Consider the following 23277-nt stretch of genomic DNA (forward strand, 5'->3'; position numbering starts at 1 on the left):
TGAAAAACAGTGCACAATTTGTACATCCTTTCTCATGTATTATAAGTGGACCTTCCAATTCTGGAAAATCGTATTTTATAAAACAAATGTTAGAACATGGTGAACATGTATTATCTGAAATGCCTCAAAATATTATATGGTTTTATAACTGTTGGCAACCTCTGTACAAAGAATTGCTTAATAAATTTCCCAATATTAAATTTGTGGAGGGGCTTCCTGACTCTTTTGAAGATGCTGAGTTGTTTCCACCAAATCAAACCAATTTAGCAGTGGTAGATGATCTCATGGCTTCTGCTGGTGAAAGTGAGCAAATAGAGAAGGCCTTCACACAGTACGTTCATCACAAAAATCTTAGCATTATTCTCATACTTCAAAACCTGTTTTTTCAGGGTAAGAAAATGAGAACAATAACTCTAAATGCAAAATATTTGGTGCTATTCCGATGCCCCCGTGACCAGATGCAAGTGGTCACATTGGCACGTCAAATGTATCCCTCCAGCACGAGGTTCTTTTTAGAAGTGTTCCAAGATGCAACTAGCAAACCCCATGGGTATCTTTTAGTTGATCTATCTGCCACCACTCCAGAAAACTTTAGGCTGAGAACTGGGATCTACCCGCCTGATTGGCCGGTAGTTTATACTATCAAAAAGAAGGGTAAAAAGTAACTGCTGTAATTGGAGAGCCCCCAATTCATCCAGGATGTCTGAGAGGGTGCGCAGAAATTGGGGGGTTCTAAAAATCTTAGTAAAGGCAGGCCCAAAGCAGAGAAAGGCCATCTTATGCAATGCTAATAATGACCTGGTGGGGGCCATTGCTGAAATAGCTCTGAACACTTTAAAAGGTAACCTGCCTCTGAAGCCTTCACAATATCAAAATTTAAAGAGAAAGAAAGACTGTATTAAAAAGCTGAGTGATAAAAAGATCTCGCTGAAAAAGAAGAAACAGGTTATTCTTCAGTCAGGTGGTTTTATAGCTCCGTTATTGGGTGCTGCTATACCATTGCTGACTAGTCTATTAGGCCAGTAAACATGGAATATGCAGAAAAAATGTATTTGGTGCCAAAGCATCAGATGGAGCAGTTACATGGACGGGCACCTACAATAGGCACTACTACCGTTAGCCGATTGGATGATGATATGAGGACCATTCTTCAGAAAACAGATATAAGTGAAGACGACAAGATAAAACTGTACAACAACGTGTTGCAGAGATTTCTAAGGCTGACCAGACAAAATGACTCTGAGAAAGACATTCTGAAATTTATTCAAGCTCCAGAAACATTTAAACAAGACACTGCTGTGCCGGCCCCTGCACCACCACTCTCCACCACGGATCCAACAACGCAGGAGATATTAGAGGGAGTGAGCACGCGTTACAAGAAAAATGCCTCTCTTTTGTTGAACAAAATGAAACAGCATCAAGACATTTTGGGATGGGATGATTATGGAACCATTTTATATAGGGGTACTAAGGTTCCTGGCACTAACATAGCAGACCTGGTCAAAGGGGTTTCTCAACAACGCTCGCGTACTGCAAAATATTACCCTAAGGGCTGGAACGAGTTTCTGTCGGCTATGGCAGAGATGAATGTTCCAACGGGCTTGCTAGGTTCTAATGTTGTTAAAGAGCAGCTTGAAAAGCTGAAAGAGACAGGGCCCATTAAGCTTGTAAGTTCTACAAAATCACCCTCTGCTATGGCTGATCCTACTGTAGGCTCTGTGTCAGCTCCTAAAAATGTTCTAAATTTTGGTGACTGGCTCCATTTGTGAATAAATAAAACACTGTAAAACATGCAATACGTTTAATGTTTTGTGTTTATTTTATAATGTGCCATACATGTCTGCAGACAACGGTATTGGTTACACGTGCTGGTTCTTCCAGTCTTCATATTTACTACAAACTGCTTCACCATTTGATCGTTTTTGTCATCTTTTTCAGAGTATAGCTTCAAAATATCTTCATAAGGTAATCCTCTCATGCGCTTAATTAGATAAAACAAACAATGCTGTCCACAGGTTATTGCCAGGGGGTTCTGCAGTTGAAGAGTATGGTATGTGTATGTCTTAGCTTGCAGTTCTAAAAACCTCACGATGTCAACGGGGAAGTCAGAGCTGTCTGGTGATCTTCCGTAGGAGTCAAAAAATTCGCCATAACTGTGAGTCGGAAAGTAGAATGCGAGCCAGTGCTGCCCCGGTAAAGTTCTTGGATGCGTGTTCACAATTAGCCCGAAAGGCCTCTTTGAGATTTTTCTCTTGGGTAACAAATCGCTGGGGTATACGCCTAGAAAGAGAGCATTTCCAGACAACACCCGTAGTATCTGTATAGTGTCCATTTCTTACATGTAATCATATAGGACGTTGCGTGTGTGGCTTATTTCAATAAGATTTTCAAAGATTGCATAGAGTATCATGTTGACGGTATTGGGGAGGGGCACAGCAAATCTAATTTCCGCCCTCAGGTTGCCATTCTTGATCAGGGAATAGTGCTCTGAGCAACCTTGATCAGGGTTCAAATCAAAACAATATAATGTATAACCATTGTTAAACTCCTCACGGTTAATCAGCACAGAACGGTCTTTCATGGATTTACCGGAAGTCTGTAACAATTGCATATATTCTCTCACAAAAAGGTTATGTTCATAATCGGGTTGAAGGGGTTTTGCAGGAATTTGTTCACCGTCACAATACAGGACGCAAAAGTTGACATTATAGTGCTGAAAATTGAAAGGGTTTCTTTCATAATTACCACTAAATGCAGCGTTGTCCACGAAGCCGATCACTAACTGTTTAGGTAACTGTCCTAGAAATAGGTTTTCCTGATTACACACAAGACTGCCTGCAGGAATGCTGTAAACCTTCATGCCTACACGATCAATAGGGTATTTGGCGTTAGAGGTAAGCAGCGCCTCCGCATGGCCCAACCGTACACCAGGGGATACTTTTACACGTTTTACAAAGAGAGATGCGCCCAGGATCTGTACTTTGTAATTTTCATTACCATCTCTCATCAGGCAGAACTCGTTTTTACTTCTTGAGAGTTTAATGCTCACATCCACACCGTTAATCAATAGCCTGTCTTGAAAAAATAGATCACTATGCAATGGTCCTAGCAGATCCCATTTACGACTTCCGGCTGTATGTCTAGCTCTCGCTCTGAAACCGGAGTTACCAGCAGCGGTCAACAGTGTGTTCTCCATGAGTGTTGCATCATCCTTGTAAAAACCACCCGCTGAAAATTGGGTGCTCAGGGCATCTCCACCATAATTCAGAATAAGTTCAATAATTGCTCTGTAGGCGTAGCAATGGTGACTCTGTGTAATCACGCGATCCCCTAATGTGACATCCACCTGATTGAACAATGATGCTATGGGGTAATTGACAAGGCTGACTCTTGCACCATCGTCGATATCCGTGCCATCAGCCTTTACAATTTTGCAGCTCACATACAGCAGAGTATTGTTTAAATCCGTGTAATGCTCGCCGTGTCCGGTTATAAAAAATTCCAAGGGTGCATTCGGTGTCAGCGCTGATAAAGGGGGGATCTCGATGTACGTGCAGTTTTCAATGCTTGTTTGCGTAGGTGCCAGTTGAAAAAGATCTAGCTCTGATTTGACGCATTCCTCTGAAGCCTCGTGGATAAACGCCATTTTATATTAGAAGATGTTCTGTTTGTCACTGCGCTTCCTTCCTTGTGAACGTTTCCTCTTTGTATGGCGTGGCTTTTTCGCAACCTTCCTCTTTTTAGGAGGAGGCATAGGTGGTCCAACAGAACGTTTCTTCCTGATTACAGCCATACCAGACCCCTCCTGCCCCGCCCCTACAACACGTGATACAAGCCGTCCTGACACATCTCTGACAATGTTATTAGCAGCCGCTTTCATGTGAGGTTTAATGATTTCTAGGCCTCTCCTCAGTAAAGGCATCGCTTTTCGAAAAAGTCCCCGGAACAGGCCCCCTATACCGGTACCATACATAACAGGGGCTCCTCGAAAACCCGGTAGGCCATTTCCCGCCTGTGCCCGGTAGTAGTCTACATAGGCTTGAGGGCTCCCGCACTTCTTTATCACGACCATCCTTCACTTTTCTGAGGCCTGAAATGAAGCTTGACAATCACCTTACCGTGATAAAAATGCACGTTTTTGTCCTGGTCGGTTTTGATTTCTATAGTAACGGTATCGATGTGATGTTTGCTGACTGGCACATAATGTGGACGGTCATAGGTCACAGTTATGAAATCATTGTCTTGCCCCTGCACAGGTACACAGCGTAGTAACGGCACATAGAAGTCACCTACTATCTGGAGCTCTACAATGTCTGTGTAAACATATAAGGTGTTGAATCCAGGAAACATACCTAACAGCTGTCCAAGTTCACCGCTAACCAGAATGGTATGAGGTTCATCTCCTTTAAGATTAATTTTCCGACCCACTGAATCATAATATAGGGTTGTCTTAGGTCCATCCTTGGCATTTGATATAAGTTTATTCATATTTTCTAACAGTTGTCGGATGCTGTTATAGTACCCGCTTCTCAAAGAAAAATGCCATTTCTTTCTCTCATTAGCAATTTCAAAATATCCAGGAGATGTTAATGTATGCCAGCTATGCGGATATTGTATCTCTGCTAGACCTACTTCCCACGGCCCTGAAAGATCCAACGATCTCGCTAATTGAATAGTAAAATTAGAATTTTTGTTGTTGGGAAACGCAGCCGCTGATGCATTGCTGGGTAGTGTAATATAGAAACCCGACATGTCAAAGATGTTGTACTTCAGTAGCCTTAACCCAACTGTTGAACTTCTCTGGCCAACCATTCCATTTAACTAGAAATTCTCTTTGTTTACCCTTCCCTCTTTTTCGGACTATTTTTTCAATTCTATAGACACGCTCTTGGTCATTAGGTATCTTTTGCATCTCTTCTGGGTAAAAGGTTCCCTGGACGACATCCTCTGCATAATCCATTAATTTATATACAGTTCTTTCCCCCCTTGGTAGCTTTTCCTTGATAATAAATATTTCCTCTGTAAAGGTTTGGTGATAACCCTTTTCAAACTTATCCTTTAGTCTGGATATCCTAACATGATCCCCCACCTTAAAGTCTTTAAACTTTCTGACTGCTTTTAACCTTTTTCCATATAGACGTAGCCAAATGTCTTTTTCATTAGAGCAGCTTACCGTCTTGGGGGCCATCTGGATACTACGATGGTAAGAGCTATTGTAGCCCTGCATGAGAGCTGGTAACACATCCACATACCTGTGAGTATTTTTAGCTGTAAAATACCTCCATATTTTATTTTTCAGAGTGCGATTAAATCTCTCTATAACTGCTGCTTTAGTTTCACTATGTGTCACAAAGTGATGTATGCCATAACGTTCCAAAAGCATCTTCAGAGGCCTGTTTAAGAATTCTTTTCCAGCATCTGTCTGTAACTTTCTAGGAGCCCTTCCTGTTTGGAAGATGCTCTGAAACGCCTCGGCAACCCCCCGTCCAGTCTTATCAAATAAACAGACAGCCCAGGCATATTTGGATAGCACATCGATCACTGTTAAGATAAATTTCATGCCATTGTTTTCAAAGGCAAATCCTGTTAAATCCACAAGGTCTGCTTGCCACTGGCAGTCTATGCAAGATACTATTGTTGCATTCCTAGGAAAATTAATTCTTGTGGGTTTATGAAGGACGTAGGCATCTTGCCCAGACAGCCATTCTTTGACCTGTTTCAGCGTTAAGTTTTTAATGCTCTTCCGCCCCGCGTTAAATAGCGATGTTGCACCCCCATAGCTGCCCGTACTTTCTGGTCTATAATACAATTCCTTCAGTACCTTCTTATACTTCATCCTGCACCGTTAACCCGTACAATATAACACATGTTGCTCTTTAACATAAACCTTTTATTTGTAATTTACAACATGCTCTCACGAACTTGGTTAGCAGAATAATATCCGTCATCAGAGCTAGCATAATAGACAACCACGTCATCATCGTCCTCATCAACCTCTGTAGTTGCCGTACAGATGCAATCAACACCCCCACATGCACATCCTACAGCTTCGTTGTCATCGTTTGAAAAGTCCCTTTTACCAACCCTTGGTAGCCAAATGGGGTAATCACGACTCTTCAGAATCACGGGTTTAACATCATCATTAATATCCTCAGTAAACGTACTGGTGGTATACTTCGTAGGGTTTCGATAATACGGGAAGTCATCTGTGGCTTCTTCCTCACTGGAGATGTTTCTAGTGATATACTTCGTAGGTCTTCGATAATACGGGAAGTCGTCTGTAGCGTCTTCCTCACTGGAGGTGCTTCTAAAAATCATGTCATAGTTATATCCAGGAACCGCTTCTGTTTAAATATAAAGAATACCCCATTACTAAAACTAACCGCATTCCCCCACATCCCCTCCATTTATCATATACAATTATCATCAATACACTTAGTAAAAAGTCTATTTAGTTTCATTTACCTATGCTCCCCTCTGCAGTTTCTTCACCGGTTGGTAAGTTTGGTGTTAAGGAGTCCTTCTTGTTATAGTCACACCCTGGAATAACACCTGGAAAAATATATTAATTCATTACTTATCACAGCGATAGCTGGATTATCTCCAAACCTCCCTTCGAATATATAAAATATCTTTACTTACAACTTGCAGCAGCAATGTCTTGTGATAAGCCGCTTCTCTTGGCCGTTACCAGGTCCTGGCGACAACATACATCACAGCCTCCGCCATCTTCATAGTCTTTCACGTTACAGCAGGACAGCCGGCATCCATACAAAATAGGTCTGAAGAACTCTCGTTCACCACCGAACTTAGTGCAACATATTTTATGGCAATCTTTCAGAACAGGCCTTCCCTCGCCCCACGGTGTAGAAGGATCTGCAAACCTCTTATTATTTCCATTGTCAGTCTGCATGTTGGGGTCTCAGAAACCTACGCCTTAAGTGACTAGAAAAACCTCAAAATTCCTTAGTCAAGGCCCTGACACGTGATTTGGCTGTCTCTGTGCGCATGTGTACCAATATCCAGAATATGTCTGGACATATCTCCCAACCATGATGTGCCCGGCCATGTCTCTATATTGTTTATACAACCCCTGCTGTGTGTAAAGAAATGTCATTATTTGGAATCCACTATTGTTATGTTGACAGACTCCCATTCCTGTTAATTATTTTTACTTTTAATCTTGTGAAAGCAAACGTGTACGAGCCACAGAAGTTGCTTCCTCATTCCTTTAGCTTCTGTCTTTGTAAGATAGCTAACTCATGTACAAGAAAGTTAATTTTCTTCGCAAATATAGTTTTTATTTTATTTTAACATCTCTGTAAAAAAATCCCTCATGTCGGGGGCTCTCTTTGCTTGTATACTGCTTTTAAACAGGCTGTGTAAAACGCACCATGTGAAGTTCCTCTGACAAGTAATTATGACATCATAATTATTCATACCGAAAGGGATTGTGGGTCTGTTGTGTTTGTCGTTACTACGTCCCCATGTGAAAGACCACGGGTGTCACAACCGGCGGGTACCTCTTTTGAAACCGTGCTACCGGGGATGAGGCTTTCGGGTTCACTGGGGGTTGCCTCACCATGACCTTAAAGTACTTCATTTAAAAAGGAGTTCCGGCATTTTGGGTAGGGGAGGGAGGGGTGGTTGGGGCTGGGGGTTAGGGTTAGGGTTAGGGTTAGGTATTGGTGTCATAAATGGGGAGGGGTTACACTGTAAACAAAAACACGTCACAAAAGGGGTGGAATCATAACAAAATACGTCACACAAAGGGGCGTGGCTAAAAACATAAACAATAACAAGGGGGCGGGGCTTATACCGTTAAAAAACGATATGTAACATATACTACTTGTGTGTTTAAGAACATCAGTAGCTAAGTTCATCTTAAAGGAGGCTTCCAGTAATTTTTGAACATATGCTTGGGGCAGGTACAGAGGCTGTCACTGTATTGCTGGATTTGCAGTATAATGCAAGGTTACCCAACTGGTCTTGTTGAGAAGGCCTTCTCTTTACCTGTGCCAGTTTTGTGCCAGGTTGCAGCAGTCTGAAAGAAAGCAAACAGGAGCATACATCTATCTATGTTATAAGTGATTGACTTTCTTCACTTTGGTCTCTTTGGTCATTTATTTTTTTTAAATATACTTTATTAAACATGTTACAACTGATTGGGATATAGGAGCAGGGTCACCAAAAGCAGTCCAGAGACAACCTTAGTTTCAGACTGATCTGTTTTACAGTAGTGCCAAGATTGGCAACTTCAGCAGCTCTTTCCCCCTCTATCCACTCACACATTGATATTAAAAGATTTTAGCTAAAACATCCCTGTTTTACATGATAATTATCTAGATCTCACCAGAGATTGTAAATTTGGCAATTTACAAAAATGAACTATGATAAACATTGGAGCAAATTTGATTGAAGGAACCTTGCTTCAGAAACAAAGGCAATCCATTTGCTGATTTCCGAAGTTTCAACTAATGCCCCAAATATATAGATATCAAAATCTGTGTTGCAAAAAATCTAGATTGCAAAATTTATGTTTATATTTTTCTTCCCTGCCGCCTAATGGGCATCCAAATTTTAGCAGGTGAGATTTTCTGAAAGTCCTAGAAAACCAAGTGCATGTTTAAAAAAACACTGTTGCAAGAGCAGCTTCTGATCTATGCATTTTTGCTGACTGTCTGCTCAGACCAGGAAGTGTTGTGCTCATAAAACTATGTAAGTATTCTGCTGTATCCTTCTGAATTCTTGAGTATATTTTGAATGTTAAGGGTGTGTCATTGCTGTTCTCACAAAATGACAGCCACAGTGGCATAGCCAGTCACAAAATATTCCAGGCAGAAATCTAACAAAACAAAAGATAAAGTGATTGGTCAAGAACCTGCTTGCAAGTCATGTAAGAGATGCTGAGTGATGATACAGTTTCTTCCAGGAAGAACAAAAAACCCATTTTGCAGAATGCAAGGTTGGTGGTCAGAAATCTATTTATTCAAAGTTCCCCCATGCACATCAAAAGATGCAAGTGAAATTACACAAGTGAAGAGCAATCACATTACATTTTTACAATATTCAAAATACCTGCTTTATCGCCCACCTTCTTTTTTTTGTCAACAATGTCTCTTTAAGTATATCAGATTTCTCTGCAAAATTCCAATTTCCTTTCACTTTCTAGACATCTGGGCATGTTTCAGACCCAAACCTTGAACTGCAGACACTCACCATTTTTCTGTTCAAAAATTATTGGAAACAATGGTATTGCCGTTTCATGCCTCTCTGTGCAGTATCCCAGACTCCCCTGTTTCTTTTTCTAACGTTTTTCATCAAAAATATTTTAAAGAAAATTAAGGGACCAGAGAATCTGGCAAGTACCATAAAAGAAACCTATATAGCAACAGAAGTTCTTAAGGATCATATTAGAGATCTTCATTATACAAGCAGGGCATTGTCTAATCACAAAAGCAGATGTGCCAATATCTATTCACACACTAGAATTTTTGTGTACAATATGATACCGCCCATATTAATCCAATAGCCTGGGCATTTTTAGATCAAACCTGTTTTGTACAAAAATTGTAAGTGTCATCCTAATCATAAAAATACCTCTGAGATTTTGTACTTAAGTATTCATTAGCAGATTCTTTTTACATTCTAATATTCAATATCCAAAACCTCACTTGTGAACATTGACAGTTCAAAGGAAGTTTAGTTTAACAAAAAAACAAAAGTCTGCAATGCTGTTAGAAATACAGATATATTTTAAAAGTCGAGTAAGCGGGTTCCTCATTTTTCAGCGTGCCTTGGCATTTTTTAAAAAAATAGAAGTTTGAACTCAATATTTTTGAAGATTGATACAGACATTTCTGCCAGATGTTGTATTAAAGGGGCAACTGGAAGTACACAACTTGTTTTTTAAAGCAATACTGTGTAATATAAGACACCTGTAAAAAAAGGGGTAATTTAAAAAATCTTCATGAAAACATTACAAACAGGAGTATCTCCCCTTTTTGTTCATACTGAATTGATACTGTGAATAACATTTCTAGATGATTAGATTTCTAATTTTTTCATTCCCAAATCATTGAAGTACCAAAACTTTCATTTCTGTGTAGGCAATTATATTTGAAGTTTCAAAAAGTACTGAAGGAATCGGGAAACCTGCTGACTATATTGTAACATATAATTTGCAGAAATGGCTATCCACAAAACTTTAGGCATGCATTTAAAAGCAGCCAAACTTTCATTTGGCAGAAATCTACTTTGCATCCTGGCAGGTTTAAGCATATTTTCTTAGTGCCATTGAAACACCAGACAATCAGTTGAAGTGAATCCGATATCTAGACATTCTTCTCATGTTACGGATGGAAATTAAATCAGACAGGTTGCTGACATTAATCTGCACTGTTTTGAGGCCAAGATTTCTGATGCGATTGAATGGCAAGTCTTGGGTGAGAAAGAGTTGGTATAGAGATGAATCTAACCTGTAGGGTACACGCAAGATAATCATACCTTTGCCATTTTTAAGAGATGTATGCTGATCCAACCTGACTCAAATCTCAGTAACAGAGGTTCCAAAAAACAATTCTGGCTATGTATTCTATTACATGGCATATCATCTACACAAGCGAAATTAATTTGTTTTGGTTCAATTTTGTTTGGCTCAGTGTATTCTACAATATGCTTTGTATGTAAAATGTTCAAGGACACTTTATATATTCCTATATATTTGATCCAGTGTGACAGGGTCAAATTACCCTTCTCATTATGGGGGAGTGAGGGAATATGACATTTACTGAGATCGTAGGTTGTGGATAAAGGGAATTGTAATCCATTGGAGTGGTTCTAGCGTGAGAGTTGCACTAAAAAATGTGTCTTTACCTCTCTAGAAATAGGAGTAATATTATTTCAGGGAGGGTATCACAAACTAGTTGTTGGTAAGAGTCTTCTTGGAAAGCACAGTTGGTGTCCTGGAGACAGTAGAGAGAGACCATCTTTTTCTATTTGTTTTTACTCTGGCACTAATCCAGTGCCAATCCTAGCTATGACAAGAAATTTAATTGCATGCCTAGAGAGTCAGCCAGTGAACTTCCAGAGCTAAAGTTGAACTTGAAGCAGGTTTCCAGAGATCCAGTTGATTATCTTGTCCAATACTGCTGCTGAGAAGAGTAGACAGCGTGTGAATGTATGGGCAAAAGGACTAACAAAAATTGAACCAAAGCAAATTAATTTCACTTGTGTGTAGATGATGTTCCATGTCACAGAATACATAAGCAGAATTGGTTGTTGTTGTTGTTTTTGGAACTTCTGTTACTGAGGTTGAGTCAGGTTGGAACAGCAGGCATCTCTTGAAAATGGCAAAGGTATGGATTATCTTATGTCTGTTATATAGGTTAGATTCATCTCTACACCAACTTTAGCCATTCTAACTAGACCTAGTTTTTCTACTGCCACCAGGAAGGGTTACTTCTATTATCATCACCATTGCCAAAGAATAGCATAATTTCTAATATATATCATGAAGCTCCCTATCCCTAACATCTAGCAAGCCATGATTTTTTTGTAGGAGCACTTAAGCGCTTTAAGTCCTTGTACATCCTACAGAAACATTTGCTTGTTTATATTAGATTTCCTTTGTAAAGAAATTAAAGCAGGTGCCTCGGTACGGAGGAGACTAAATCCCTCCATTTCAATTGCTTTAATTCTGAGGGTTAACCTTTTAAAACACGGAAGGAGATCTCATTTCGCCCGGCGTTTCCTTTAGTTCTGTTGGTTCCTTTGCTTTAACGATCGATTCTGAAAAAAATATTTCTTCTCCGCTCTGTTCCGGTGAGATCTGATGTAGCTGGAAGAAAGGCTGGGTCCCGCTAAAAGTTCGCAGCTAAGCAGGTTGGAGCCAAGGAGCAGAGAAACAGATCCGAGGAAACGTAGCCTGCTTCCTCTGATCCGCTTAGTGGCAGTTGGGCTGACAGAAACCGAGGTGGGCGCGACAAAAGAGAAAAATAAAGCGTCAACCGTGAGATCAGCGGGGAAGGGAGGGCAAGAATAATGGGCAAGAAAAATACAGTGCTATATATATGCGTTAACATTTTAATCCCTCTGCCTCAATATTTTCCACTTTTAATTTCCTTAATGTATTTTTTTAATTTAAAAAACAACAACAAAAAACCCAACATTTTCTGCATCGACCCTGCATCTAACAAAACTGACAGAAAGTTTTGCCCAACTTAAAAAGCTCGTTCACGGTTGCGGGCCTCGCGGCGCCTCCGTCTTTCGGCCAGCGCCCGTAACAGCTTCGATTCAGTCGGCAGGCGGCGCTGTTTCTCCACTCTCGAAGTCGGCGCGCTTGGCTGTGTTGTCTAGCGCTTCAGCACCTATCAGGCTGCCAGATCCGCGCGAGCACCGAAGTCGACTTTGGAAACCTTCGCGCAGTCACCCCCTTTCTGTCCACCCCGTCCGCCCGACTGTAAGGCGTAAAGGCGCCTTTTGATTCCTAAGGCTCCCTCGCATCCACGCGCACCAAAGGCGAGCCAAGTCTCCAAGACACGAAGCTCACGGACAGAGGACCAAAAAGCGAAGCCGAGTGGAGAGATAATTATTTCAAGACTGGTGACCACACAAAACACTAGAAAACGCCGGCAGGGGTGTTAGTATCGAACCCCCTGTTCAATGGAGGTCGCCTTCGGATACTTTCACCCAAAACTGCCTCCGTATTTCTCGCGTAAAGTTGCCTCCGGACATGAGCTTTCCCGGCCGGAACTCAAGCAACCTCCTCCGGTTCTTTCAAGACATTATTCCCCATTGAGGTTCAGAGCGACGGAAGGTGTAGTCACCTGGACAGGAGGCCCCCTCATTCCCTTCTCAGGCCACGAAGAATTAGGATGGCCTCTTAACCCGGGATATGTAATTGCTCTAGACTGGGCAGAAGCGAAATCGGGGGGAGGGAGGGATTTTCAAGGAAACGACATTTCCATCCCAGCCCCAGTAACAAGTGTCCTGCAGTTGCTTTGCAAGGAACTTAAGGCACCGCCTAAAGCTTTGTCGCAGGAAGGAGTAAAGCGACACGCAGATGCAGATTCCCGCGTGTTTTGGGGACTGCCCGACTGACCCGAGTCTCGCGAGTTTATGTTTTTCCCTGCATTTAATTGAAACAAGCCATTTTACCCTCGCAGATTCCTATAGGAATTCCTGTGTTATCTCCGAATTGAAATTTTGCGAGTATAAATGTCTTACAGGGTGCTAGTTGAATTTTCTAGTCAGCCAGTCAGAGTAAATCTTATGGGTGGGGAGATTTCTACCTCCTTCCCTCAGGCACTTCGAAAGTTGCAATCGTTAAAAACTCTAATAGGCGTTTTCCTCAAGAGAATCGCTGCAAGGGGTATTTTGGGACGGCAGCCCAGCGACCCAGTCTGGACATGCCACTGAATTCCTGGTGCTCTGTTTATTTCCAACGAAATAAACAGAGGTTCGGAAGAAGCTCCTTCAAGGAAAACAAGCAATTCTTCGAAAACAAAACCCCAGGATAGTTAGAATCGCGACACAACCAAGGGAGAGAGAAACTATTTTAAGATTTCGTTCAGTGGCTCTGGAGCGTATCTTTCTTCCAGATCGATAATAAGTGCCAGCGCCCAATTTAGAATCCATATTAATATACAAATAAATTAGCCTCAAATTCTTGCTTTTCCTGACACCTATGGAAGGAACTTTCTGTCCAGCTTCAAATCTTTATTATAACTCTGTGTAAATTTAAACCACCACCTCTCCAAACAGCAACGCCCTTTTCCTACCACTTTATCCTTCGACAAGCCTTTGAAGTTGGCTGATTGAGGAATAGTGATTGGCCCAAATCTCCGCCTGCCTTTCCAAACTGAGCAGGGATTTGAACTCTGCCCGTGATCGACCCTGCAGCTGAAGATACAAAACACGTTTTACCTTAAACCAGGATTCGCAAATCATAACGCTGTGTCTGCGGAAATAGATTCTAGCCGAAGGAGTCGTTTTATAGTTTCACGGGATGGCTTCGTACATGTAGACCTCGATAGTGGCTGCCTGGGTTCCCACAACACAAACGGCCCAGCCCTGTTTTATCTTAACCTCCTAGTCTGGCCCGGCCTACTGTGCGACCCCAGCACCTAACGCGTATTAGGCCTAAAGAGGAAGCAAGTAAAGCATTTCTTGGAAAGTTGTGCAACACTTTCTCAGCTCACAAGACATATTTCCAAAGGAGATGCACGTAGCAAGGAAAGCTGGCTACTACTAAAGTTTGCCTTTAAACCTCGGAGGCTCGGAAACGAGACTGCCCCCAACCAAGAGTAAGAAGAATCTTAAACCACCACACATCCCTGCACGTATTCCCGAATCGTGACAGAAAGACACCTGTAGTTAATGATTCCATCCTTAATTTAAGCCTTCTTATCTTCTCTTTCAGAGAGGCATCTCCGCATAAAGTATATTATTTTTATCCCTTCCAAGGCTCCGAATTAGATGTCGCTTAAGTTAGAGCCCGATCCTAAATGCGTTTACTTCGAGTTGAAGGTAGCTACACGTGTTTACAAGGCTGCGATTTTAATACAGTCTTCTTTGGACAGGATTCAATGGAGCTCACCTTTAAAAGAAGGATTTAGGATCCTTCTTTTAAAAGTTGGCCACGTAAGACTGCATATTAGGACTGCAACAATGCTTAGCTACATCATAGTCAGTGGGGTCACATCCTATCACTTCAAGCCAGGGGGTTAGGCATGGTCTATGGTAGAAGGCATCAAACGCACGTTCTATAACGTTATGTAACTGAGCAAAGGAACGGAATACTGGGTGCCAGTCTCTTCCCTCTCCTTTTTCCTCCCATTGGATCCAAATAAATCCAGTTTGGCTAGTCCTGCTCCAACTGGAAACACCTAAGTACAGAGAGAGCGCTGGCGCGATCCCAAGATATTAATTCCAAGTATTGGTTCTGCCCCCGCCCCACTTCCTCATTGACTTAAACTTGGGGCAGGACACCCAAGGCAGCTTTGTAGAAGATCTATTTACAAAGTCAAAGAGCAAATAGCTGAGGCGGACTGCCTCCGCCTCCCTGCCCGCCCGCTGCCTCCCTCCCACAACCCGGCTGAGTTTTCTCTAGGTAGGAGAGATTTCAGCTGAAAGCATCCGCGAGCCTGCAGAAAGCGGCCCCCCCCCCCCCCCCCCCACACACACACCCTTTTGCACTAAGGTCGAGACCTCCCTCACCTCCGCAGTTCCCACTCAGTAGCGCAGAATAGCCATGCACACTCAGGGCACCAAACCAAAAGCAGCTCCAGTTTTCAGCTGAGGCGGGAGCCTGGAATCACCCCAGGCCCCTCCTGTGGGGCAGCCAAACCCACCCCGCCCCCAGCCTCGAAGCCCACCTTGCCAGGCAGGGATGGGGAAAAAGGAAACATCGGCGCTGTCTCGCCTGCCGGACCTCCAACTTCAACTCTCCCTTTTCCACTCTTGGCACTCCAGCCTTTGCCAAAGCGAAAAGGTGGCCGGGGAGGGGAGGGGTAGGATCGGTGCGCCCCTGGTGCCGGCGGCCTTTTTCTCTGCTTGGAGGAGATGGAGTCTGGGGAAGAATTGTAAAGCGTGCCTTGCAAAGACCTCAAAATCCGGGAGAGAAAAACAACCGCAGCTATACAGCAGATATATTTTTTACAGTTGTGGCTACTTCGCAACTCTCAGCTCCCGACAAGACTAGGGCTCTCATTTTGCTAGTTACTTTCCCCATTATTATATGCAGCCTAGACTAACTTTCACTTTTGCCTCCCAGTTGGAAAGGAAGGTGCCACACGAAATCACTGGCCAAACCGCGAAGTGCCAGCTCTCCGAATTGTACCCCCGAGATGAACGAAATTAAAGAGAACAATCTGGCGCCAGAATTCCCCCAAGCTCACATTTGCATTTTTTTTTCAGGTATCTGTTCGCTTCTGGAGGAAGTGGCGACGGGATTCGGACAGCACTTTCTAAAAAAAAACCACCCACTGCCAGTTATGTGATCTTTACATTAAAACCAAACAGGATTTCCCTTTTTAGGATGACGAACAGCCAGGGATCAGAATAATCAACAACTTTCAAACTTCAGGCCTGGATCTAGTCCTACTCAATAGTTAGCTTGGTTCTTTTCAACCTCAAGCTACACCCCCCCCCCCCCGCCCTTAAACTGCTTGATTCCAAAAGTAGCTTCCAGGAATGTGTTTGTTCTTATCCTACTGGCATTAAGGATCAATAACAAGGGTCAACATACTTAATAGTTGTTCAATCGTCATGGGATAACACCAGTTTTGTATCTTATTCACTCATTGTCTGTAAGAAGAAATGCGTTGTAAGTCAGGCTACTTGTAAAATAATAAAAATGAGCACTCCATGCACACAGCGAGCCAATCACTGAATAATATTCCCAAAATTTAACTGTTCCGGTTGATCTCCTGAGAATCATTAACAAACTAATATTTGAATGTGAAAGTGTTTGTTATCACAGGCAACAGGAATGGGGGGGGGGGTTATGTGTGTTAACATTAGTTTCTAAAGCTTCTGACCTCAAACCAAACCCAGCTGTGTTTAATAGAGGTTTTTTTCCTGAGCATACATTTATCTATTACTTTTAAAAAGACTTGCCCAGGAAGGCTGTGTGAGGGTGCAGTCTAATATATTATTTTCAAAAGGGATCCAAGTCCAGGAAAAACAAATTGTAATGTCTTGAAGATGCCCCATTATTATCCTGAGAAAGAAATTAACTAACCCTAACAACAAATATTTTATGTGCTGTTTATTAATTCCATTTAAAATCTTACAGATAAAAGTCAATTACATTTCATGCATTTAAAATGCAATTTTAAAGTATTCCAGAGAAAGGCTTTTTCTTTCTTCCTTTGTTTCTTTCATTCTTTTCATTTCAATGTGAAATATCCAAACTTATTTCAACATTACAATGAGACAATTTGTTTGCAGAGTTTGCAAACCTGCAGACAACAATCTTATCCATATTTAGGAATAAGACCTACTGAAGACAGTAGGGTTCCTAAGAAAACATGCATAGGATTGTATTGTTTAGGTAATATCAGGAGTGTGTTATTAACATTCACCATGTTTATTTTCAGGAAAAGCACAGGCCATTGTTTGTCTGCATCATTTGGACAGCTTATTTAATATATGGGTCTAGATGAGCCCACTGTGTGAAATATAGGAGAATTCTCACTTAAACTATACCTGAACTGGCAGAAAATGCAAAAAAGTACATGCTCCATTAAATGAAATGGCATTCAACATTTATCCAATCTTTTTTGTTTAATTACAGTCTTATGCCTAACTAAATTAATATTCAAGCAAAAGTATATTCTGAAGTGCAATTTGCTGTACACTTCAAAGGACATTTTTTTAAAAAAACTGCAGTTTGTTAAGACTGCAACAATAATGATTTAATATTTTATGACAAAAAGGAAAATGTTTTTTTAAAGAAAGCTCAAGTGTACTTTGATATATTTTCAAATATTTACTGGAAGTAATATACAAGAAAAATACTATACAAAATCGTCCCCTGGACAACTGCGCCTCACACCAATACAGTGGTGGAATTATATTAAATTGTTAACTATTTTACAACGATTTCTGTTGTACAAGTCATTAGGTTTAGAACTATTTTACTAATATTTGTCTTTATCCCCTTGTGTTTTTGTTTGGTTGGCTGCATTTTTTAAAGCAAACTATAGACTTGCAGAAAAGCCAGGTTGGTTTCATATTTCTTACTGTCAGAAAAAAAATATGCTATGAATTAAAATAAATTATATCCTTGGTGTTTTCAAAGCATCAAATGAGATGCTGGGCTCTGGAAATTAAGCAGAGGTGTTGGTACTTTCTTTTAAGAATGGGGAAGAAACTTATCTAAACTGAAGTAATTTAATTACATTATTTTCCTCTAACTTCTAAAAGAATAATAGGGGAGCTTGGAAGTCTTTTATATTTAACTAATGGATATTAGCCAGTCAAATACTTTGAGTTTTACTGATCTCACTGAGAAAGAAAATATTAGAAATCGTTTTTAACATCTCATTGAAATCAATGGGACTGACTGTAACTGGGTCATAACTTTCAACAATTAAAAAGTTTATATAATTAAAGTGGTTGAACTGCACCAATTGATTACACTTTTTCCAGGAAGTATTTTGCAGTCAATTTTTACCATGAATTAAGCAATGCTTAATTACAGCAGAAAACTCGAATTAATAGCCCAATTCAAAAAATTTAAAACTAGATGGACATATAGAAGTATAAATTACCATAATTGATCAGAATGGGTGCAGCCCAGCTTTGTGAATATTAGCCAAAAATTAAATATTTTTATGCTGAATGGAATTTATCCCTAGGAAAGCATGCAAAAGATAGTATTTTAAGGCAATTTACTATGCAATCCTAGAGTTACTCAGAAAGGATCCGCACTGTTTAACTTTGGAAGTTTAATTCAGTTTGCCTTAATTCAGAGTAAATGGGATTGAAGAGTAATTTTTAAAAAATTATCTATAAAAACAATTTTGGACTTAAGTCTATGAAACCCAGCCTCGCTAATTTCTGAGCGAAGGCTCTATGGCTGCATGCAGAGTTGGTTAAAACAAGGGGATTTTTCTTTAATTGTTGCTAAATCTGATTTTCCCCCCAAGTCAATGGTATGTTAAGCACCCATTTACTTGAAAGTTCCTGGTCTGTTCTTGATAGAACTTTTTTTTTCAGCCGAAATAAAATGTAAACCTCCAACTAAGATCAGAATCTTAGTTATTTTGAGCCACTCGCTGAAGCACAAAATACTTGGAAGTGCTAGACAGAAAAGACATCCGAAAGAAAAGCCTAACCCAGCTTATTTTGTAATATCTACCAAGGCGGATCCTCTTTGACAGAACTGAATTGCAAATGGGGCGCTAGGCGATCACGCCTACATTCACACTCTCACTTCCACACACGCACACTTTTTAGGCTTCACCCACGTCCTCCAGAGTAATCCTATGGGTTGCAATATTCCAGAGAAAGAGAGTGAGCGCTGCAGTTTCGGAGCAAAACTGAATAGAAATTTAACGTTTGGAGCAATTCTTTGAAATAATAATAATATTAATAAAAAGCATCTCACAATATTCAAAGTGCTTTCAGCGGGAGGTCTTGGGCTTTTATCCCCTGCCCCATTCACTACCCCCCCGGATAGCCACCTCTCCTTCTGAGAGAAGCTCTGGTCCTTGCCGAGAGCCCGATCCCCGCGCCCTCCCAAAGCTTGGAGCGCCCCAAACCTCTTCCCCTCCGGCGCGGGTGTCTCTGGAGCAGCTGCTCAGCAACCGAAGTCCCTTTTCTGGGCAGGGATCTGGCTGCGAGTCCGCGTTGGCTGGAATGCGTTACTTCGACGTCCAGATACCCTTTGGCCCAGCGGGCGGGAGGCTACGAAATGGGAGGGCTGAAAGCTGGTGGATCCGAACAAAAAGAGGAGAAGGAGAGACAGAACGAAGAGGGGGAGGAGAGAGGCGAGACCGGGAAGAGCAAAGCCAGGTCCTCCTCCCGCATGGCCTCCGCCGCCGCGCTCAGGGAGGATTTCACTCCAGGCCGTTCCGGTGGCCCGGCTCGGGGGTCTGGAGCAGCTCCGGTGAGTGGCAAGGCGGGCTGCCGGGGGCGCTGTGCTCGCTGTCGGTGTCGCTGCCCTTCTTGCCGCCCCCCGACCCGCCGCCACTACCGCTCCCGCCGCCGCCGCCTCCGCCGCTGTGAGTCTTGACGTGCTTGCTGAGGTGGTCGCTGCGCATGAAGCGCTTGTTGCACACCGGGCAGGCGAAGCGCTTCTCGCCCGTGTGCGTGCGCAGGTGGCGCTGCAGCTCGTCCGAGCGCGTGAAGCGCTTGCCGCAGAAGAGCCAGTTGCAGACGAAGGGCCGCTCGCCCGTGTGCCAGCGCAGGTGCGCCTTGAGGTGGGACGTCTTACCGTAGACCTTGCCGCAGCCGGGGATGTGGCAGCTGTGCAAGCCTTTGCGCCTCAGGCTGGCACCGGCAGGGCCCAACCGCTCCGCCTCCTGACAGTTGGGGCAGTCACAAGTGGCACGGCCCGAGTAACGCCGGGCGGACGAGCGCGGGGAGCCGCCTAGTGGTGCGGAGGGTCCGGCGCCCAGCATGGAGGCCCCGGCTCCGGACGTCAGGGGTGAGGGCGCCGCGTCCGGGTAGGAGCCCGGCAGAACTGGCTTAAATCCGTCCATGAGATGCTGCCCGGCGGGGCTGAGGAGATGCGAAGAGGCGGCGCTGCTGCTGAAGGCGGAGTGGCCCGCCAGGCCAGAGTAATCCGAATTGTAGGCGCCCAGTGGCGAGTGAAGGGAACCCGCCTGGAGACCGCTGGCCGCGGCAGCCGGGTGGACACCGTTGGGATTCTGCACGTCCAGCCAGCCGGCGCCCACGTCCCACCAGCTGGAGGCGCCCGCGTCGCTCGGGTGAGAGGGCTTGAACCAGGATTCGTAGGGGTGCGCCATGCCCACACGCGGGTAGATGCCCTGCAGGCCCTCCACCGAGGTGTGCACCTTGGAGATGAAGACCGGCTGATGAGCGGCGGCTGTGTCTGGAGCTGCCCCGCCGCCGCCGCCGCCGCCGCCGCCACCTCCCGTCGGCCCGGGCGCCTGGAATACCGAATAGTCGTTGGCGAAGGGCGAGCCGGCCGCCGCGCCGCTCGACGTGAGTGAGAAGGCGCTGGATCCAGGCGAGCCGGCGCAGCTGAAGGAGTCCGACACCAGAGCGGCCGCTGCCGCTGCCGCAGCTGCCGCCGCCGCGGCGTGAGCTGAAGAACCGTTACGGGTCGAGGCCGAGACTCCGACGCCACTCAGAGTGGAGCCCACCACGTTGCAGCTTCCCGAAGATGAAGAACGTTTCCACGGATGGAAGCCTTTGCCGAAGGATGAGGTACTGTCGGACAGGACCGACGGCGAGGGGCTGGGGCTGCCGATCTTGTTGCAGGTAGCAGCGAGCATGGCCAGTGGAGTGGAGCCCAGACGCGGTTCTTCCTGCAGAAAACGGGGAGAGAAGTCCGGGACAGCGCCTGTCATCTTCCGCTGGCAAAGATGCCCGCGGCAACCCGCCCCAAAGCAAGATCCACGCCCGGTAGCCTCGTCTGCGGACGGGGAAATGGGGGCTAAGGCGAGGAACCTTTGCGGTCCTTTACCCCTCCTCTTGATTCCGTGAGAAGAAATGACACCCCCTCCCCCGATCTCTGCTCATAAGCCCTGGAAAAGCGTCCTTTAGGAAAGCCCACTGGTTTCTTTGGTTGAGATTGGCTCGCAGCCCGGAGTCCGGCCAAAGAGCTCGAGAACAATCTCAGTCCCATCCAGAAACCCAGACTCGGAAGGAAAATTTGAAAACTAAAAAGCTTCGGTACCGACTAATCCCCAATTCACATGCTGGGTTATCACAGCATATGCTCCCCTTTCTCTCTTCCCGAAGCTACCTAGAAGATTTGGTGCATTTAATCCGCAAAGCCATTCTTATCTAGCAATTAAAACTGGCTGTAGCCGCAGATTAAAGTTTTTTTTTTTTAAAAAAAAAACCCGTTCCTTTAGTCTCAGTGTTCACTCATAGCGTTCTTTCCCCCCTTCCCCCAAACTTTTATATTCACACCTCAAGGAAACAGAGACAATCAACATACCTGCAGAAAATGTCGGGCTCAAAGAAATGTTAAAAAGGAGGGGGGGGATCAACAACAGCAACAAGCTGCTGCAATTTTTTTTAAAAGATCTCACAGGGAGAGAGAGAAAGATCAAGCGAGGCAGCTGTTTTTCCCCGTCCGCGTCGACAACAGAGAGGCCAGTTCTCCGGGGATACAGGAATAGCTCAGCCCAAGCTCTGGAGGTTGTTAAGGGATAATGCCCTTAAAACCTTTTCCTGCACGCTGTCAAGGGGGTTGAAAAAAAAGTGGGCCCCCTCTTCCCCCTCCCCTTCCCCCTCTCCTCTTTCTTTTCTCCTAAACTCGCATGGAGTCAAGAGGGAAAAAAAAGCAAAAATGAAACCTTCAATAGCCCCCGGTCAAGAGGGGCTGCTTTAACCCTGCTCCGCGATCGCCAATAAAAAGGACCCAATTAAAACAGCAAAGCGGGGGGGGGGGCAGTAGAGGAAAAAAAACACACCCTCGGACTCACCCCTAGAAGTGAAGTTGCCATCCCACAAAGTGCCCTCCTCTCAGAGGATCTTTTTTATATTGATAAATCAGAGGCAGTGTTTTTTTTAGAGGTGTGCAATACAATGATCAGTTCCGCCCATTCCACCACAATTGTAGCTCCCTCTCTCGCTTTGAAGTGCCGCTGAGCCCGCGCCAGCCAATCTCCGGCGCCGCCGGCCGCTCCGCTGCGTTGCCGCGTGAGGTCATCAGCGCCGGCGCCGCCGCCCGCTCCTTCCAGGGCTGCTGCACAGCGCTCAGGGAGCGGGCTGGCGAAAAGCAGGCATGCGGGGCGAGAGCAAAGGGAGCCGCGTTCCTTGCAGCGCGCTTCGCCTGTCCGCTTGTTCCCTCCGTTGTTTTTTTAAACAATCTCCCGTTTCCTGGAAGGATGCTCAGATATTCAGCCCTGCAGACGGAAAGAAAAAAAAACGCGTTTTATTCCCTCTGTATGAGACTACGCCTACATGTGACAGCTTTGCGAGCTGCCGGCTGTAGTTTCAACGCTTGACTCTTCTAGTCTGCGGTCTCTTCCACCTTCCCCCACATCCCAATTCCCCGCAGCAACCGTTTGGATGATTGGGAAAACCCCGCTTTCCTGACAAGGGGAACCTGCCCTTCCCCTACCCGACCACCCACTCACCCAGCCTTTTTGTAACGCCAAGGAATCTAGTCTGAAAGGGCGGAAAGAATTACCCCGGATCAGGGCACTGTCAGTGGGTCTTCCTTTTTTCCCTCCCTCCCTCTCTTTTTTTTCTTCCCTGAAAAAGACGAAGCTGTATATATGGATTACATATAGATATTTTAGACCCCAATTTCCTGGTCCATTCCTGATTATTTCAATGGGATTTTAAGCAGTTCAGGGGCATCGTTGTTTTGTTATGGACAATAAAAAGTTTGGATTTGGGATTCCGCATTATGTATTGCAGATTTATTTCCTCTTTCTCTTTTTTCTTCAAATCGGAATAGATCCGTTTTCAGTGGAGCGAAATCTCTTGACCTAGGTGTTAAATGGAAGGATTTTAGGCTTCCATCAAAGCGCAGTTATTTATCATCATGGTCATCAACATAACTATCACCATTAAAGTGCAACCTTTTTAATTTAAGCAGAAGATGGCCTTTCGTTAGGA

At 44.0% G+C, this 23277-nt stretch overlaps 3 protein-coding genes across 3 annotated transcripts; all 3 read right to left on the reverse strand.

The window, feature by feature from the left end:
- Positions 1 to 1801: 1801 nt before the first annotated feature.
- Positions 1802 to 3646, reverse strand: LOC116521134 (uncharacterized protein F54H12.2-like). The gene is made up of 2 exons (XM_032235829.1): positions 2340 to 3646; positions 1802 to 2153 (listed from the first exon to the last, which is right to left on the reverse strand). Exons 1-2 carry the CDS (start codon positions 3644 to 3646, stop codon positions 1802 to 1804), a joined length of 1659 nt encoding a protein of 552 aa, XP_032091720.1.
- Positions 3647 to 5901: 2255 nt separating this feature from the next.
- LOC116521135 lies at positions 5902 to 6922 on the reverse strand. The gene is made up of 3 exons (XM_032235830.1): positions 6643 to 6922; positions 6466 to 6552; positions 5902 to 6344 (listed from the first exon to the last, which is right to left on the reverse strand). Exons 1-3 carry the CDS (start codon positions 6911 to 6913, stop codon positions 5902 to 5904), a joined length of 801 nt encoding a protein of 266 aa, XP_032091721.1. The 5' UTR covers positions 6914 to 6922.
- A 12646-nt stretch (positions 6923 to 19568) lies between these two features.
- On the reverse strand, positions 19569 to 22154 carry SP8 (Sp8 transcription factor). The gene is made up of 2 exons (XM_032238083.1): positions 22134 to 22154; positions 19569 to 21005 (listed from the first exon to the last, which is right to left on the reverse strand). The coding sequence occupies exons 1-2, from the start codon at positions 22152 to 22154 to the stop codon at positions 19569 to 19571; spliced, it is 1458 nt and encodes a 485-aa protein (XP_032093974.1).
- Between the last annotated feature and the right edge of the window lie 1123 nt (positions 22155 to 23277).

This window comes from Thamnophis elegans, chromosome Z (genome assembly GCF_009769535.1).
Source record: "Thamnophis elegans isolate rThaEle1 chromosome Z, rThaEle1.pri, whole genome shotgun sequence".
NCBI classification, from domain to species: Eukaryota; Metazoa; Chordata; class Lepidosauria; order Squamata; family Colubridae; genus Thamnophis; species Thamnophis elegans.

What these genes read in the sequence shown, in the direction of transcription:
- LOC116521134 (XM_032235829.1), bottom strand. Translation starts at nt 3,646, where the DNA reads ATGGCGTTTATCCACGAGGCTTCAGAGGAATGCGTCAAATCAGAGCTA. An exon ending in AACGTCCTATATGATTACAT is followed by an intron (nt 2,154 to 2,339) that starts GTAAGAAATGGA and finishes TCCGACTCACAG; the next exon opens with TTATGGCGAATTTTTTGACT.
- LOC116521135 (XM_032235830.1), bottom strand. Translation starts at nt 6,913, where the DNA reads ATGCAGACTGACAATGGAAATAATAAGAGGTTTGCAGATCCTTCTACA. An exon ending in AGACATTGCTGCTGCAAGTT is followed by an intron (nt 6,553 to 6,642) that starts GTAAGTAAAGAT and finishes ATATTTTTCCAG; the next exon opens with GTGTTATTCCAGGGTGTGAC. An exon ending in AACTGCAGAGGGGAGCATAG is followed by an intron (nt 6,345 to 6,465) that starts GTAAATGAAACT and finishes ATATTTAAACAG; the next exon opens with AAGCGGTTCCTGGATATAAC.
- SP8 (XM_032238083.1), bottom strand. Translation starts at nt 22,154, where the DNA reads ATGGCAACTTCACTTCTAGGG. An exon ending in TGGCAACTTCACTTCTAGGG is followed by an intron (nt 21,006 to 22,133) that starts GTGAGTCCGAGG and finishes CGTTTTCTGCAG; the next exon opens with GAAGAACCGCGTCTGGGCTC.